The sequence below is a fragment of the Mugil cephalus genome, chromosome 13 (genome assembly GCF_022458985.1).
Source record: "Mugil cephalus isolate CIBA_MC_2020 chromosome 13, CIBA_Mcephalus_1.1, whole genome shotgun sequence".
Taxonomy (NCBI): Eukaryota; Metazoa; Chordata; class Actinopteri; order Mugiliformes; family Mugilidae; genus Mugil; species Mugil cephalus.
Genome location: NC_061782.1, coordinates 12,465,006 through 12,483,024, shown reverse-complemented (window position 1 = coordinate 12,483,024; position 18,019 = coordinate 12,465,006). Strand labels below are relative to the sequence as shown.

General features: G+C 38.9%; 1 protein-coding gene across 1 annotated transcript; it reads right to left on the bottom strand.

Moving 5' to 3' along the window:
• Positions 1–867: 867 nt before the first annotated feature.
• LOC125018358 (inhibitor of nuclear factor kappa-B kinase subunit alpha-like) lies at positions 868–8,507 on the bottom strand. The gene is made up of 22 exons (XM_047602171.1): positions 8,250–8,507; positions 7,692–7,852; positions 7,499–7,593; positions 7,302–7,419; positions 7,153–7,222; positions 6,973–7,061; positions 6,771–6,860; positions 6,562–6,686; positions 6,204–6,311; positions 5,986–6,121; positions 5,642–5,842; positions 5,169–5,271; positions 4,122–4,245; positions 3,893–4,044; positions 3,736–3,797; positions 3,540–3,649; positions 3,180–3,229; positions 2,882–2,990; positions 2,639–2,786; positions 2,481–2,527; positions 2,151–2,250; positions 868–1,220 (listed from the first exon to the last, which is right to left on the bottom strand). The coding sequence occupies exons 2-22, from the start codon at positions 7,794–7,796 to the stop codon at positions 1,176–1,178; spliced, it is 2,187 nt and encodes a 728-aa protein (XP_047458127.1). The 5' UTR covers positions 7,797–7,852; positions 8,250–8,507; the 3' UTR covers positions 868–1,175.
• Positions 8,508–18,019: the final 9,512 nt, after the last annotated feature.

Genomic DNA, 18,019 nt, shown 5'->3' with positions numbered 1-18,019 from the left:
AAAAAAAAAGTTGAAATACAATGGCGGGAATAAAGTCGAAATAAAATATTGAGAATTAAGTCGAAATGCAACGTTCAGGAAAAAAAAGCTGAAATACAATGTCGGGAATAAAGTCAAAATACAATATTGCGAATAAAGTTGAAATACAATGCCAAGAAAAAAGTACAAAATAAAGTTTGTCCATCTTGCCTGTCAAAGACCTAACGTCCCCCATGAGTACATGGTATGTATTTCAACTTTATTGTCAACATTTCGACTTTTTTCATGATGTAAAAGAAAATCTACCTCTACTCTCATTTATTTTTTTTTCTCATCGGTGGCCTTAATACTCTTTGATACTTACCACTTCATTAAATATTGTTAAAACTATTTGTTAATATAGTAATAACAATAATAACAAGAAGAGCCTTACAATACTTTCAGTGCTTATGTCAGTTTATTCAGCGTTGTTGATAATGTCCTGGTTACCTCAGTGGGAGACAGAAGAAGAACTTTCTCTCCAAACTGGTATTTTATTTGTATATTTAAAAAAATAAAAATTTACAACGTACTTATTTATTTCATTACATAAAATGTATGTATAATATTAGCTTGATGTTTTGTATTTAATTGAACTTAACGACTACAAGTCCTAAAATCCCTATGAAATGACAAATGCAACAAAATGCTTCATTTCCCTGGATTGTGTATTTTCACATTAGCTGTACAACTATATTTTGTATAATTGCTTTATTTCATACATCATTCTTTTCCCCGTAATCTCAGTTTGGATTTCAGCCATTCTAGTAGCTTCAACGGCTTCAGAAGACGAAATAAACTAGTTTTAAAAGGTTTGAGAAACGGCTTGAACAAAGACAAAACCTGGTATATGTGCCATACATTTATAAAAATTTATTCACATTCCATCATGCATAGTTTATCAGCAGCAATGTTGTACTCCACTCAATATTACCTCTAAAATAAATACATCGTGGCTACAGCTGGAAATACCTCTCAACATTCAGTGATATATTTTTAAGTTAAAACATGAATAGCTTACCACATCGTGCTGTTTCATACATTACTGTCAGCATCACATACATATAAATGGAATTACAAAGCTTTCAGATAGTGTAACTCTGATAAGGCACCTTTTACAATGCAAAGTCTTTGGCAAGCTTCTACATCTTCGGAGATTACGATGTCCCTGCTTCATACTGAGTCCAGCTCCAGTCCTGATCCTGTACAGAAAACAAACATGTTCACACTTAAATGCTAAACGTACTATCTACCATTTATCTGGTACTTTAATATTATTCTTGAAACTCAAAATAATTAACCTATAATGTCCATTTAAAACTATGCATGTTGGGGCACTTCGTACAAATGTATGCTTTTAAGAAGGAACTACTGATCTGAATTGTGACTAATAGTATTTACAATAATGCATCATTTTAAAGAGGTTCCCTCTAGCATCAATTATGTGATAACATTAATCAGCCATAACATCAACTGTTACTGTCACTGGGTGGAAGAAAACATTTTGTAATGTATAAGAAAAAAGAAAAATGGACAGGTATAAGGATGTGGGCACATTTTGATGGCTAGAAGACCAAATGAGAGCATCTCCAAAACTGCAGCTGTAGTGGAATGTTTCAGTGTGCAGGGGTCTGTACAATAATCAGTCAATAATGCTGCAAAGAAGAAAAAGCTGTGAACCAGCGACAGAGGGAAGGTTGGCTGATGTGGTCCAATCCAAAAGACAAACTACTGCAGCTCAAACTGCTAAAAAAGTTAGTGTTGGTTCTGACAGACCAGTCAGGGAATCCGGCTAGACCCCTGTCAACTGCTGAAAGAGCCCACAAAGGGCATATAATTACCAGAACCAAACCACAGAGAAATAGAAGATGCTGGCTTAGTCTGCTGTATTACGTTTTCTTTTACATCATGTGGATGGCTGGGTGTACTGTATGTGGGTGTGCATATGGATCCAGGGTGCACCAGGACACAGATTTCCCAGAAGGACATTACAGTGTAATGAGATCATCAATGTAAGCCACATTAGTGGTTGGTGGTTTTAATCTTGTGGCTGATTTAGTGTATATTTAATTAGTGACTTCAATAATCTGCTTATAAGCAGGGCCAGGTCCTTTCGTTCCTCTATACCGTACCATGACACTGTGTTCCATCTCCTGCGTGGCGTCTTGCAGCAGAGAAGTGAGCTGACTCAGATAACGCTGATTTTCATCCAGTAACTGATGAACCGTTTGACTGAAAGAGAAAAGAGACTCTAAATAGATGCCACGTCATTTGAAATTCGGGAGTCTAGAGACCTCTTGTGGCAGTTTTATTGAACAAAACCCAGCAGATCATACAAAAAGCAAATAAGCTCATGAAATAAATAAAGTAAAAAACACCACATTATGTTTTATACATGTGTCACATATACTTTTAGAAGTTGCAAAACATGATGCAGAAACTGTTCGGTGAACAGCTCTTACCTGTCAGTGGGTTGAATAAGTGACTGTAATGGAGAATTGCTCTGGGCCTGAATACACAACCACACACTGTATTAGCTCCAGTATTTACTGACATTTCTAAACACATAACACATTTAATTGTAGATCATTTTCTGTAGTGACGTCAATGACATACTCACACATGCAATCTTTAGCAGATACCAGAACTCCTTCTGTCTCTTCATTTGCATCTGCATCACTGCTGCCTCTGCAGTTTTTATATTCTCTACCGCCCTCTCCAATTTAGGAAACAAATCCACGATGCGTCGCTTACACACTAGAATTGTACTGTTAAAAGAGGAGAAAAAATACAAATGACGCACAGTGCACCGTAAAATGTCTGTGAGTGAATCTGTATGTAAGTAAAGCTGTGGATAAATCACCTCAGGTGAGTGTACAAGTCTTTCAGCACTCTGTCCTGGTTCTGAACTGTCTGCAGTATCGTCTTCACCATGTCCGAGCTGTCACTGTAGCCATGAGGAGGGTCAGGACCTGTAGGAAAGACACTGCTGTCATCACCTATATGCAATATTCTGACTCAGAAATGTAACCACACACTTAACAACACCAGTCATGAATTCTGCTTTTTAAATTCACAGCCATGCCTAAGAATTAATTTAACAACGAACACAGAAACAAGAAATATCTTCAGTTTTATCTGTATATAATGTTTGGACTCACTTTTGCATTTAGCCTTAAGTTGCTTGTAGAGGTCAATAGCCTTTCCTTCACTGGAAAAAAACAAAAGAGAAAACAATGGTGTTCATGTGTACAGCGAATACCCACTAAAAATACATTCCAAAGTTTATCTGAAGTTAAACTGAGACTAATTTGCATTTAGCAGCAACTTTCTGTCTTGCACCACATTAATTCTTTGTGTTTATTTCACTTTCATTCACTTCAACTGAGGTAAATGACAACTTCAGCTATAATTTTACCAGTAAACAGAGTGAACAGAAACAAAAAGACTAGTTCATGCTACAGTGTTTTACGTCACCACTTAAAGCAAATGACTACAGTGTACGTGTGTGAGATACTGACAGCTGTTCCATCACATCTCCCTGTCTCTTTGCAAACGGACTCCTCTGCAACTCCACGATCTCAGAATGTAGAGCCACTATCTCTTCATCCAGATACCCCACGTCTGCCACCTACAGCGGAAAAAAAGACTTAGCATTGCTCTGTCATTAAATAACCGCAAGCATGTTCGTGCTGAATCACTATGGGTTTAACCTACCTTTGTAAACTCATCAGCCTTTTCTTCATTTTCTTGCCACGTCTTCAACATTTTTTCTGATGCTTCACAGAAAACACAAAACAACAGAATACAGTCCAAGCAAAGTTTCAGCAGAGAAGTAAAACCACAGCGTGTGTTACAACAGGAGTCCACTCACAGATGCCAGTGTGTCTCTGGTTGATGTACTGCTCGAGGTCGTGCTGGATGCTGGCCTTAAAGAAAGCCAGTTTGGCTCTGAGCTGCTGCGACTGCGAGAACAACAGGTTCTTGTAGCGAGTTAAGGTGGTGTTGTATCGCAGCAGACTCAGCCTAAACGGGCACAGACACAGGTTAGGAGTCTTTCAGATTAAAAGTGCATGTATTCATGGGTGTGTTAGTACACTTACATAGCAGCCTTCTGCCCCTGGTACAGGCGAATGTAGTCCTCTTTCAGTCCACCTATATAGCTGACTGCCTCACCCCACACCTTTCTAAGAGCAGACAGCGGCAGCTGCGTCTTAGTTTCCCTGACTGAGACAACACAAGATAAAAGATAGATTACTCCCACATTCATTTAGATACAACATTAAAATAATTTCGATATAACTTCATCACATTCTTTGACGACAGGTATATCAAACTGTACTCTATTGAGGAGGAAACATAAATCTTGGACATTTTAAGTTTCTTTGGTCAGTAGACCTTCTTAAAGACAGCAATGCTGATGTACAACAGTGTTATCTAATCATTTTAGTCTTTTAACAAAAAAGTTTTTATTTTACTTTTACATCCTGTCAATAATGTTAAGTATTAGCTTTTCAGTTAGCTTTAGGTCATTTCAGTTATGATAAATGTAGCCAAATAAAAGATGCTAACGCTAGGAGCTTTACTGAGAAGTAACGTTAGCCATACAATACTGTAGCGTCCGACCGGGCGTTAAAGGCTGACGAGGAGTGATCGCAAATATTCCGTTTATTATTTTATTGCAATTAATTATTGGAACTGAAATAGTTACTGTCGGCCGTAATTACACTAAAACAACAACGACAAACTTATCTGACAGCCCTACTAAAGGTATGACTTCATCAAAAAATACAGCATAAATTAATATTAACCTGACACTAAATGTGAAGCACAACACCAGGTTTCTGTGTCTGGATTCTAGTTGTTTCTTTTAACGCAGCGACCCATTTACTTCTCTTTTCTTTGGCGGTCGGAGATATCTGTAAAAATATCTCTCTGACTGCTTTTCAAGTCTGTTGGTTCAGTGAATCGCACAACAGCTACTGACCCTTTTTAAAATTAATGTTACAAATTAGACGATATTAAAGCCTATGATTCAAACTAATGCTGCTAATCTCTGTGCTCAACTGTCACTTTTTCCGCCACTCAGAGACTTCGCTTGCTGTGACGTCATGTGCATAACCTCTATACAGTTACATTCGGTATCTCACCTATAAAGTTGACACTGTCTGGCAGAGGTCTGGCAGTCAGCGGTCCAGAATACTTGGTTAGGCTCTTATCGAACAGGAAGACTATGGAGGTGTCCCAGCCACGCTAAAAACACAAAACAAACATCAGTAACAACAGTGTCAGCAGTGGCTTCTTTACTGATAAAAACTAAAACTTAAGTGGAGGTCTACGCTGCGGTCATATTTGAGCGAGCAAACAGGCAGTCAGCAAATATATAAAACATTTGTCATTATTTATTGTTGCTCCGTGAGAAAATCCACAGAAAGTTTCAATTAACTGCACAGTTGAAATATGACCTATTACCAGAAACAACACTGTAACTCAGGGCTAACCAATATTTCAAAACAAATATTTTTCAATTATGGAGATAAAAAAAAACAAAAAAACAGTAGATCCTGCGCATACTTGTGTCTGCATCTGTTTTACATTGGATATTTTGGGTTTTGCCACATACCAAGCCATCTGGCAGACAGTGCGCAGGCAGTCTGCGTGGGTCGAGAGAGTTTCCCGTCTCGAGCAGCAGCTCCTGACTCAACGGGGAGATGTGTGTCTGAGTGTGCGTTTCCAGACGGAGCTGCAGGGAGTGTAGACTCTCCTCAGCACCCAAAACCAGCGAGTGCAGCTGGGCTGACGTCATGTCCAAAATATGGATGACCTAGACAATTAGAAGTGCAGAGTAAGATGTTTGGTTTGTTTACTCCCTATAATCTAGTGCCAGGCATAAAACCATAAAAAACATCCCACCCATAAACGGTGGAAAGTGGAAATAAATCAAAGCAAGGGCGTGTTAACCCCGACCTTCATGCTGAGAATATTCTGCAGAATGGTGTAGTAGTGCGGCTTGTTTGTGTTGGGATCCAGCCCTCCACCGCGCATCGCAGGGTCCCAGAGTAACAACATCTGCAACAGAGACTCCACTGGTTCCAGCAGGGGCCTATAAACGCACAAACACACACAGGTTAGACACTAATAAGAGTGATGGACATTGGACTGGTAAGCAGTCTTTTTGTCTCTACCTGCTGAGATTATTGGGATACGGAAGATGTGTGGAGAATCGGACTTCTCCATTCATGTCCTCTACCGCCATGATGTCTTTGGGACCTTTGTTCTTGACTTTGCTCGTCCTTCAAGAGCAGGAAAACAACAAAAAAAGAATCCACAAAAACAGTCTCTGTTCACCCAAACTTTTCTTAATTTGTCTCCACATGTAATAGATGATATCATTAGGATCGATGTCACTGATACAAGAATTTCCGTCTAATATTTGCTGTGAGTTACACTCAATTAACGTCTATTTATATGGCCATCAGTGTAGATGTACCGGGTCAGAAGGAAGCGCCTGTTGTTTACAGATGATAGGTGTGTATGACTCACCACTGTACAGGCTGCATGTGGTGCAGGAAAGGACGAAAGCCACAAGTGCATTCAAAGATCACTGTCCCAAAGCTCCAGTAGTCCACAGTTACAGTGTAAGGTTTACTCTCAAACAGTTCTGGAGCCTGGCATGCACACAAATCAGATTTATGATACAAGGCAAAAAAAACAAAAAACTTTTAATGAATTTGTCATTAAAAAACATTTACCAGATACTGAAGAGTTCCAACAAAGGACGTGCAGAGACTGCCCTGATCGAGGTCTTTTGCATAACCCAGATCTATGATTTTATGGACAAGCTGTGGGACAGAAGGTATAATGTAATGTATGATATACTAAAACATAAAAATTTAACATGTTAGTGCAGATTACACAAAAGTTGCATGCATACACCAAGGAAAATTAATTCACCTTCCCATCGATCTCTTGTAAAACTATGTTTTCTGGCTTTAGGTCCCGATGAATGACCTTATTTTCATGGAGATACTGGATGCCAGAACCTGTGTGTGTGGGCAAAAACATAAAATAAAAACCTATATCCATGCATAAGCATTGAATTGTAGAGACTATTTAATAAAGTAAAAACATTACCGATGTCACTGAAGAGCGAGAGGACCTCACTCTCCTTTAGCCCACAGCAATTTTCAGGTTTATTCAGCACCTAAGTAAAGACATGAATCAATGAAGTGCAATGTCTTAGAAGATGACAAATTGTTCTTTACGAAACACCCTTTTGTTACCTTGCGTAGATCTCCTTTTGAACAGTACTCCATGGCCAGCAGCGGTAGGTCATTTATAGCAATGGAGCTTAACTCTTCAGGAACTTCTCTCGCCTGAACAACGTTTACATGATTCAGCCTGTGGCAGAAAGAGCACAAAACATGCTGCAAAAGAAAAAGAAGCATGGTAAAATGTTTGCTGCTGATTTATGACTCACTTCTTCATGATCTGAATCTCTCTGCTCCAGCGGTCCTTGTTCGTGGAGTTCAGCTCCAGGCGGCAAAGTTTCACAGCAATTTTCGTTCCCAGCTCCTGCACCAAACACAGACAAGGGAGTAAAACAAAGCAAAGGCACGGCTGGGACTGGAGTTAATGCTCTTCTGAATGTACAGACAGCCAACAGAACTCACAAGGTGCTGGTACAGGTAGACGTGCCCAAAGCCTCCCATTCCCAGTCTCTCCTTCATCTCCCAGGAGCCGCAGAGTTGGCTCTGTCTGAATGCAGCCCGGTCCATAGTGTTAGGTCTGCTGCAGCCACTGGGCACCAGAGGTAGTCTGCAAGGGACCTCAGCTAAAAAAAAGTTATAGAGTCTTTATTTCAGATATTCATCAAGGCTTCATTTACACTATCTGTAGCAGTGTGCACAGCATGCATTCATGCTTTATTCTTCATTAGACGTAACATAAATGTTAAAAACTTTACAACTCTATCTTTATGGTATAACATATATTTCTCTGTGTTTTACATAAGTTTTTAAAATAACTGGTTCTTCTGTGTGCCTGTGAACACTTTAAAAGGGTATTCACTGTCATTAATGTAGCATAGCAGTAAAGTGGTCATTTGCTGTTGCAGGATTAACGATGTTAGGTTCAGGTTCAGGGAAGTCAGTAAACTGAAAGACAGCTTGACTATCTTGACGATTTTGTCTACATAAAGCAACATATTTCCACGGATTTGATGAACTCACCTGTTCAGGAGGCCAGAGTCAGCAGATGACAGTAACGTAATGTCAGAACATTGTTGCTCCTGAGTTAGCTAAACCGTGTTGTTTACGGTTCGTTTTCTTATATAGTGTTTGGGTAAGAAGGCTGAGCCGGCGAAATTATACCTTTACCCGTGCGAGTCCATCAAACACGTCTTTAAAGTCAAGGTTTGCGCTCTGTTTTTGTTGTAGTCGAGGGTGCAAAGCGACACACCGCCCCGTAAAGTGAAAGTACAAACTCAGAGGCTGATTTGTTTTCTGCGCATGCGTCCCCTGTTCCATAGAAAGAGACGGGACACATGAGGCTTTCTGATTCTGATGGGGGATTTCCCATCAACCCACACCCAAACCAGAAGACAAGCCTTAGTTTGCGGATTTAATGTTGTGGATTTTTTTTTAAAACCCATTTTTAACCATAGAAACCGCGCCCATCCCAGAGATCAGTTTCCAAAACTTTGAGATGTCTTTATTTCTTACACTAGATGGCGCCATATGCACACTTTCAGTCCTCATCCCACGGTCAAACAACAAAGACTGGGAAGGACGGATGTGAAACTGCGTGTTTGGTTTAAATTTGTTAATCGGAGCAGTTCAGAAAAGGAAATGACATTTCCTCATGTAGTTAAAGCAAGTGCACCTTTGAGCTACTTATACTTCTAGGTCACATCTTCCTATTCACTACAATTTTCTAACAACCTTAGCTACTTTGCAATTCATAAAAAAAATATATGAAACAGTAATGAAATGAAACAACAGTGTATTTAGCCCAACGGTTATTCTAATCCAATCCGGGTATATCTTTCATATCGGTTTCTTTGTAGTGAAGCTACCAGGCAGCGAATTTCCCTCGGGATAAGTAAAGTACAGGGTGGAAAAAAAGTTTTGGGCATTCTTAAAATTTTACACAATCTCAAATATTATCATGAAATGTTATCTTGTTGAAACATCTAGTTTGAACCTTGACAGAACAGTGCACGTGCAGAAGGGAGCCACAGGCAGTGAGATGACACCAACACCAGCAGCAATCATGCACAGGGGCGTTGCTAGGCCTGCAGCTCTACAGGGGCACAGGCCCCCACGAGCTGAGCTCTCTCTCTCCCCAAATGATTCCGATTAACATCTGGCTCAGTGCAAAAAACCTACCTCTCTCCTTCTCATTCACATTTATCCTTCTCCCTGCTTCTTTGTCTTGATCCCCTCTGTTTTTAAAGAACTGTCGGATGTCCATGACGCCAGCCATAGATTTAAATTTTGCGCGCTACGTGTCACGACACGTCAGTCATAGCGTAGGGGTTCGGATATTATTCTGTGAACATAAACTTTGTGAAAATTCATCTGGAATTTTACAGGAGCGTGGGCACGTGCCCCAGTAAAAAAGTGGCGATGTGCATGATCATGCATCCCCAAATCATGATACTGCCTCCACCATGTTTGACAGTAGGTACATGCTGGAGATAATGCTTCACCTGGCCTCCTGCGTACCCTCACATTAGCAGGAGGAAGATAAACCTGGAAACTGGACACATCTGACCACAGAATCTTCTTCTACCCAGTTCTTGTGTGCTTGGGCCCAATGACGCCGGGCTAACCTCTGTCTCTCATTAATCAGGGGCTTCTTGACAGTGTGGGTGGGTGGGAACACTGGACACCACTTTGGTTTGATCACTGCTGTTGGAGCTCCTGTGATGTTCCTTGTATATGTGGATCATGATGAGGACATTTTTTTTTCTGAAGAAACCCTTGGATGCCCAGATCTTGGTTTGTCTTTAACCAACAGAAACCAGAAACCAAAAGCAGTTCAGTGGAACTTTCTTTCTTTTTTTTTCTTGTGTGTTCATTCTCTCCACTGACATTAAAGTAAGTTGTTGTTGACCTCTCAGACACATGGGTTTAGCAGTCGTATCCTTTCTGGTGCTCTGTTTCATGGCATTAAATTCTGATGTAGCTGCTGATTTCATTTGTCCATTCCATAATATTCTTATTATGAGTCAATTTACACAGAAGAAAACGAGCATGACTCGCTGCACGTAATGTATGATCATAATATCAAGCAACATGGAAAACATGGGTGGCTAGTACTGATGCCTTCCAACAAGAATGTCTGGATTCAAGCCCAGCCCGGGCCTTTCTGGGTGGAGTTTGCAAGTTCTTCTCCAGTTTCCTCCCACTTCCAAAGACATAAAACATCATTTATTTATTCCACGTATAGGAAATTACCTTGTCTCAGCAGCACAGAATTTGATATGAAAATATATACAAGCAATACAGAAACAATAAAAGACAGTATCACATTTGAAAGAATGTACAAAATATGCAAGCATATACAGCACTCTGAAAATCAGTATATACAGTGTGGGTAGGGAATGTAGATTGCTAGGAACAGTGAATGTTTATGTTTTCTGCACTTCACGCCTTTTCTGTTCTTTACTTGTTTTCTTTTTCTCTGTCTCCTCCAATGTCCCTCCCCTACCAAACCCATGCTTATACAGTTTAGGTAGTAATTCGAATGTATGTAAGTGTTTCCCATATTTAGCCAAGCTAAATGGGGCTATCAATTTTTAAACAAATTCCGAATACCATAATCTCCATGAATCTGAGATTTAGTGCAGGACTGTTAAATTAGAATGGTTTACAGTAGTGTACCTAATGAACTGGCAAGTGAGTGTAGCTTCTCTTGTTCATGAAGACCATCACTGAGCTGTTTCTAAAGAACATAAATCTGCTCCTAACAGGTTTACAGACGTCTAAATTTAGACGTTTGCCAGACATTTACTTTTATACCATATTTAAACCCTATTACATAATCTAGACGTTGTAAATACGTCTATTAAACATACTATTATAAGGATATTCTAATAAATCTAGATATTTAAGTAATGTAATTATTATCTATTAAATCATTCACAACAAATCAATATTAAAAGGAAGTTGTCAAAATTGAATGTTAAATTAAGTTCATTTTTTTTTTGATCTTTTAAATAGGTTTGAGTACCACTAATGTCATGCTTATTTTACCATTGATATGAATGTGAAAATTAATCAAACTATCCTAATGTAATCTCAGTCAACACAGTTTTAAAACAAATTCCAACCATCACAAACATATGAAAGTATTTTTAATTTCAAAATGGCACAAAAACATACATTTCAAGCAAATAACCACACAAACTCAAATAAACAATATTAATAAAATCAAAGTACACTTTGGTTATGTTTTTAAACGTAGTGAGAAAATAGCAAAAAAAAAACAAAAAAAAAACATTACAATTAAAAAAAAACCATCCTAAAACTCTAAACAAAAAACGCAAAAATAAATAAAAATGAACTATTACACCAACGTCATCCTGGGCCTCCTCTAGCTCCCTCCACCACTGCGATCTGGAGCCTGTTCAAAATATAAGGCCATTGCTGTGCTGATGATGTCATCCGTGGGCTCTCCGAATGTTTTACGAACAGTCTCTCCACACAAAGCAATAGAATAAATGAAAAACTGCAAGTGTGGTTGCCTATTGTTTTACCTGACGTCGGATATTATCTGGCAGGCAAGCTATAGCTAGATTGCAAATGGATTGATGACGATTAAATGAACAAACACTGCAGGACAAAACAACATTTCAATAACGTACCATTGAGCACTCACCTAGAAGAAGCCCTGTTTGGCATCTTTGATGCCTGCTTTGAAAAAAGTGTTCCAAGCGGCTCTGCTCACCATCGACCGGCGTCATGCCAGAAGTTGATTTGAGCCAGGAACTGATTTCCGGTCCATAAGACAACATTCAGTGTGTTGCTGCCTCCTAGCGGTGAGGGATCATAGAGTTATAAAGGATGGGATCCGCTGACAGTACATGTCTCCTCCATGTTTATTTAGATTTAGGCAACTGTCCCCAATCACCTTTAGTGCAAACTGCCATTTTATTTTACTCTTATTTGCATTGCTGCTCAATAAACTTTATTAAAAACTGCCTAAAATTAGCTATAGATTGATAGTGATATCTAAATATTTCTAAACATGGTTGGCATAATCTTATGCTTAAAAATAAAGATATAAACATAACATAAACAACATAAACAATAAAGATAACTGGAAGGTTTGGTCTAAATCTAGATGCTGATTAAATGTCTAAATCAAAGCTAAATCTAAATTTTACTGTATGTTGATCAATGGCCATTCAGATTATTTTAGTCCAATATTTGGACACCACTGTGCAACTTACAGTTTTTTGGTCAGTATTATTTATTTAATTAGATCGTCTAGATTTGGTCTAAAAATAGACGTTGATATGAGGTTTTGATTTAGACTTCTAAATCGAATCTAAATCTAAACTACACTGTACATTGATCAGTGACTGTTAAAAATGATTTAATCCAACATTTGGCCATCATTTATACAATTTACAGTTGTTTTTTTTAATTTAATATTATGATTAATGGATTAAATTCTATCGTCTGGGTTTGGGCTAAAATACAGACCGATTATAGACGGGCGAATTTCAGCCTAAACTTAGACTAGACGTCTTATAGACGTTTAATGCTCAGTGGGTTAGTGTGTGTTCATCTGACTCGGAGTCAAACACTGGAGGGCAATGTTGTGTCAAAACCACACAAGAGCATCTGTGTAGTCCCAAACATGATGAATATTACACACAAACAATACTTGAGTCTAAACAGACAAGAAACTCAGTCAAGAAACTCATGTGATAAGAATGTCAGACACTCCCTAAAGTTGCCGTGAATTTCTCCACTGAGCATCAATCATATCAACTGTACTGCAGGAGATTTATCTTGGTTTGCAGCAGCTCAGCTGAGAGGGCTGATGATTCTTGCTCTAAACGACACATTAGAAAGCTGTCTGGCTTTTGCCCCATCCAGACGATTCATTTTATGCACACAGTATGCACTGTAGATAATTCTCACCATGGTTTAAAACCTACACAGTGAGACAGTAAGGTTCCCCTGCAGAGTCAGTGTCAGGAATCTTGCTGGTTTGTCTCCTCTCTTTTTTAGAAGATCTTTTATCAAAGCCGACTAGATAAACTGCTTTACATATTTTTATTAATGAATCATTCATTCCTTGTTGCTGCCTGTCCTTTGCCATCTCCACTCTCTTGTTTTATGACAATCAGTCACTCCTATCTGCCCTCCAGTAACTGTAACTGCAGTTACTATATTACCCCACAACCACCCTCTCACCTGTTTTTTACTCCCTACATATTTTATTTACTGATCCATTTACACGTTCCCTCTACCAGAATGTCTGTTGTGACAGTCCATCTGAAACCTTACGTTTTTTTTCTTAACCTTCTTGTTCATGTCTTCATGCATCATCTCTGCCAGCGACCTGTCTAAATTCTACATTTGCTATTTCCTGGATTTCTTACAGTGAAGTTGATCCAACTAAACGAACTGGCAACGAAGAAATAAAATGATGTTCTGGGCAATTACGCTGGCTTCTCAGTTCTTCCATCATCTGAAACATGATAAAAGTCGTCTTTCATCTGGTCTAGGTGGATGGTAGCCTACATGTCTAAGTAACATCCACACAAATGACGGGTCCAAAAGTTTCCCAGCAGAACATTGTATTGTCACGGACACTGGGATTAGGTCATCCTATACTTATGTGCTGTGATGATGTTTAAGGAAGTCAATGAGGAGCCGATGTCTGCTCATCATTTTAGGTATAAAACAACAAATGCAAATCTCATGCTTGGCTCTCAGGGATTATTTGTACATCTGCTACTTTGGTCACATTTCATATGAACATCTGACATTATCTATGTACCATAAATAAGGAAAAGTATAATAAAGCTTTGTTCTAAGTGAGACCTGTTAATATTATTGTCAGCATATGTTAAAACTAAAATGTGTGGAAATAAAAAAAAATAAAAATAATGGAAGTATGGATGACCAACAGCCCCAACGTGGGCTTCTCAAGGCTGCCTGCCATTATAGATTTCCAGTTTTATTTAAAGAAATTCAATTTTTTGTAAATAAGATGAAAAGGAGAAGCGTCCCTGTATCTTATGATTAAAAAGAGAAGCTGAATGCATGTGAAAGCCACAGCACTGCAGTTGACAAAGGTTTGAGAAAACAAATGTTCTCACGGTTTGTCTGCATGTTTTGCCTCAGAGATAAGACCTTTATTGATTATCGCAAGAGGAAATTAACAGCAGCACAGAGAGATTACGCCAAACAAAAATTTCACCAAATGATCAGTGATGAGTGTGCAAACAGAAACAGAAGATAAGAAACAATAGCAGAAATTACAAAAATCTGAAACCTGCGTCGACTATTTCAACATGTATATGTTGACTGGTCGCAGTACATATTTATACACATTTTCCTTTAAGTCCATATTTAACATCTGGGGCATTTATTCAGTAAACATACTGATTTTCAAGAAATAGAAAGACTCTGATGACTCTGATGAGGCAATGACCCCACTTTAAAACCAGACGGAGTGCAACTCAGTTAAGTTTATTTTAGTTTGTAATGTGAGTTGGACAAAAATATACATATGTGACTCACAGTTTGTTTCTGTCTACATCTTTGTCAATTTCTCCTTCCTCATTTTGTCTGAACTTTTCTGTGCCTTCAGCAATATAGAGGCTCCTACACTCGTGGCATGGCCTGGATGTCATAGAGGAAGAAAACACTGGGACACTACACTTATGTGCTGCGATGATGTTGGAAATCAATGAGGAGCCAATGTCTGCTCATCATTTTGAGTATAAAACAACAAATGCAATTCTAATGCTTGGCTCCCAGGGATTACTTGTACTATTTAAAAAAGTAAAAGTTAATGAAAACATTACCGATGTCACTGAAGAGCGGCATTTTTCAGGTTCATTCAGCTCCTGAGTAAAGACATTTATCAATGAAGTGCAATGTCTTAAAACATAACAAATTGTTCTTTATGAAACACCCTTTTGTTACCTTGCATAGATCTCCTTTTGAACAGTACTCCATGGCCAGCAGCAGAAGGTCATTTATAGCAATGGAGCTTAACTCTTCAGGAACTTCTCTCACCTGAACAACGTTTACATGATTCAGCCTGTGGCAGAAAGATCACAAAGCATGCTGCAAAAGAAAAAGAGGCATGGTAAAATGTTTCATATTAAGTGCGTGCACAGCATGCATTCATGCTTTATTCATTAGACATAATGTAAATGTTAAAAAACCTATGACCTTCCATGTCTTTAATATATAACTTATATTTCTGTGTTTTACAGAGGTCTTTAAAAAGAATTGGTTCTTATGTGCTTGTGAACATTTTAAAAGGGCATTAACTGCCATTAATGTAGCATAGCAGTAAAGTGGTCATTTGCTGTTGCTGGATTGACTATGTTAGGTTCAGGGAAGTAAACTCAAAAACAGCTTGATTTTGTCTACATAAAGCAACATATTTCCACGGATATGATGAACTCACCTGTTCAGGAGGCCAGAGTCAGCAGATGACAGTAACGTAATGTCAGAACATTGTTGCTCCTGAGTTAGCTAAACCGTGTTGTTTACGGTTCGTTTTCTTATATAGTGTTTGGGTAAGAAGGCTGAGCCGGCGAAATTATACCTTTACCCGTGCGAGTCCATCAAACACGTCTTTAAAGTCAAGGTTTACACTCTGTTTTTGTTGTAGTTGAGTATATCTGTTTTTGCGCATGCGTCCCCTGTTCCATAGACGGAGACGGGACACATGTGTCTGATGAGGGATTTACCATCGACCCACACCCAAACCAGAAGACATGCCTTAGTTTGCGGATTTAATGTTTTTTTAAACCCATTTTTAACCATAGAAACCGCGCTCATCCCAGAGATCTGTTTCCAAAACTTTGAGATGTCTTTATTTCTTACACTAGATGGCGCCATGTGCACACTTTCAGTCATCACGCGGTCAAACAGAGTGGAAAGGACGGGTGTAAAACTGCGTGTTTGGTGGTTGGTGGTTAATTTTGTAAGTTCAAATCAGTTCAAAGAAATCTCCTTTATCTTTCTTGTGTTTTTTATTAGTGTTTATCTTTATGTGCAACGAGGTTACGGTGACAAAGTAATTTTAAAGTAACTAAAGTCTTTTTAAGTCTAGTGAAAGCAAGTGCAACTGCTGTTTTCTAACAACCATTATGAAACAATAATGAAATGAAACAACAGTGTATTTATTCTAATCCAATCTAGGTATACAACATACCTTTCATATATAGGCAAAGTACAGTGGTGAAAAAAAAAAAAAAAAGGTTTTTGGACATCCTTAAAATTGTCCACAATCTGAATTATTATCATGAAATACAAAGGTAAAATCTTTTTCTGTGTTTCAAAGGGTGTGACTGCATTAGACAGATAAACTAACAAAGCTAAAGTCTAGGTTCAGTTAGTCAGTTCTCAACATTGTCTTCATTGTAGTGCCATTAGCACACAGTAGAGCTCTAATCCTGATTCGCAGCTAACCCGTGAGACTTTCACACTGTTAAGAGCTAATCTTGTGCACTCTTCTTGAATTACTACTTTTAATTCTTCTAAATTCTTTAGTTTGCTCCAGTCCAGGGATTGAGCTGGCAAACATCCAGTTTGAACCTTGATGGAACAGTGCATGTGCAGAGGGAGCATGTGGGTTTGGACAATGGTACGATATTTGGCAGAGTTCAATGAACCATCATAGACAGTGAGATGACACCAACACCAGCAGCAATCATGCATCCCCAAAGCATGATACTGCCTCCACCATGTTTGACAGTAGGCACATGCTGGAGAAAATGTTTCACCTGGCCTCCTGCGTACCCTCACATTAGCAGGAGGAAGATGAACCTGGAAACTGGACACATCTGACCACAGAATCTTCTTCTGCCCAGTTCTTGTGTGCTTGGGCCCAATGACGCCGGGCTAACCTCTGTCTCTCATTGATCAGGGGCTTCTTGACAGTGTGGACTAGACACCACTTTGGTTTGATCACTGCTATGTCATGTCATTCAGGGTTCTTCCTGCGAACGGTTGTTTTTGGCTCACACTGAGGTCATTTGTTTCTGAAGAAACCCTTGGATGCCTGCATGAAACTGAAACCAAAGGCAGTTCAGTAGAACTTTCTTTCTTTTCTTTTTTTTTCTTGTGCTGTTCATTCTCTCCACTGATCATACTCATGATAACAGCAGAATTAAAGGAAGGTGTTGTTGACCTGTCATACACATGGGTTTTCCAGTCATATCCTTTGTGGTGCTCTGTTTCATGGCATGAAATTCTGATGTAGCTGCTGATTTAATTCCTCTATTGTTATTATGAGTCAATTTACACAGAAGGGAATGGGCATGACCTGCAGCACGTAACATATGATCGTAATATCAAGCAACTTGACGAAACATGGGTGAAATAGTGGCTTGGTGGTTAGCACCGATGCGTCACAGCAAGAATGTCCGGATTCAAGTCCAGCTCGGGCCTTTCTCGGTGGAGTTTGCATGTTCTCCCTGTGTCTGCGTGGGTTTTCTCCAGGTACTCCGGTTTCCTCCCACCTCCAGAGACATAAGACAACATTTATTTATCTCACGTATAGGAAATAACCTTGTCACAGTAGCATGGAATTTGATATGAAAATATATATAAGCAATATACAAACAATAGAAGACAGCGTCAAATTTGAAAGAATGTACAAAATATTGAAGAATACATGGCACTCTGACAGTCGGTATATACAGTGTGGGTAGGGAATTTAAAAAAAAATGGAATATTGGAATGTAATGTAGATTGCTAGGATCAGTGAACATGCATATTGAGGAAAC

What these genes read in the sequence shown, in the direction of transcription:
- LOC125018358 (XM_047602171.1), bottom strand. Translation starts at nt 7,796, where the DNA reads ATGGACCGGGCTGCATTCAGACAGAGCCAACTCTGCGGCTCCTGGGAG. An exon ending in CACATGCAGCCTGTACAGTG is followed by an intron (nt 6,312 to 6,561) that starts GTGAGTCATACA and finishes CTGCTCTTGAAG; the next exon opens with GACGAGCAAAGTCAAGAACA. An exon ending in AGACAGTGTCAACTTTATAG is followed by an intron (nt 4,246 to 5,168) that starts GTGAGATACCGA and finishes GTGTTGTCTCAG; the next exon opens with TCAGGGAAACTAAGACGCAG.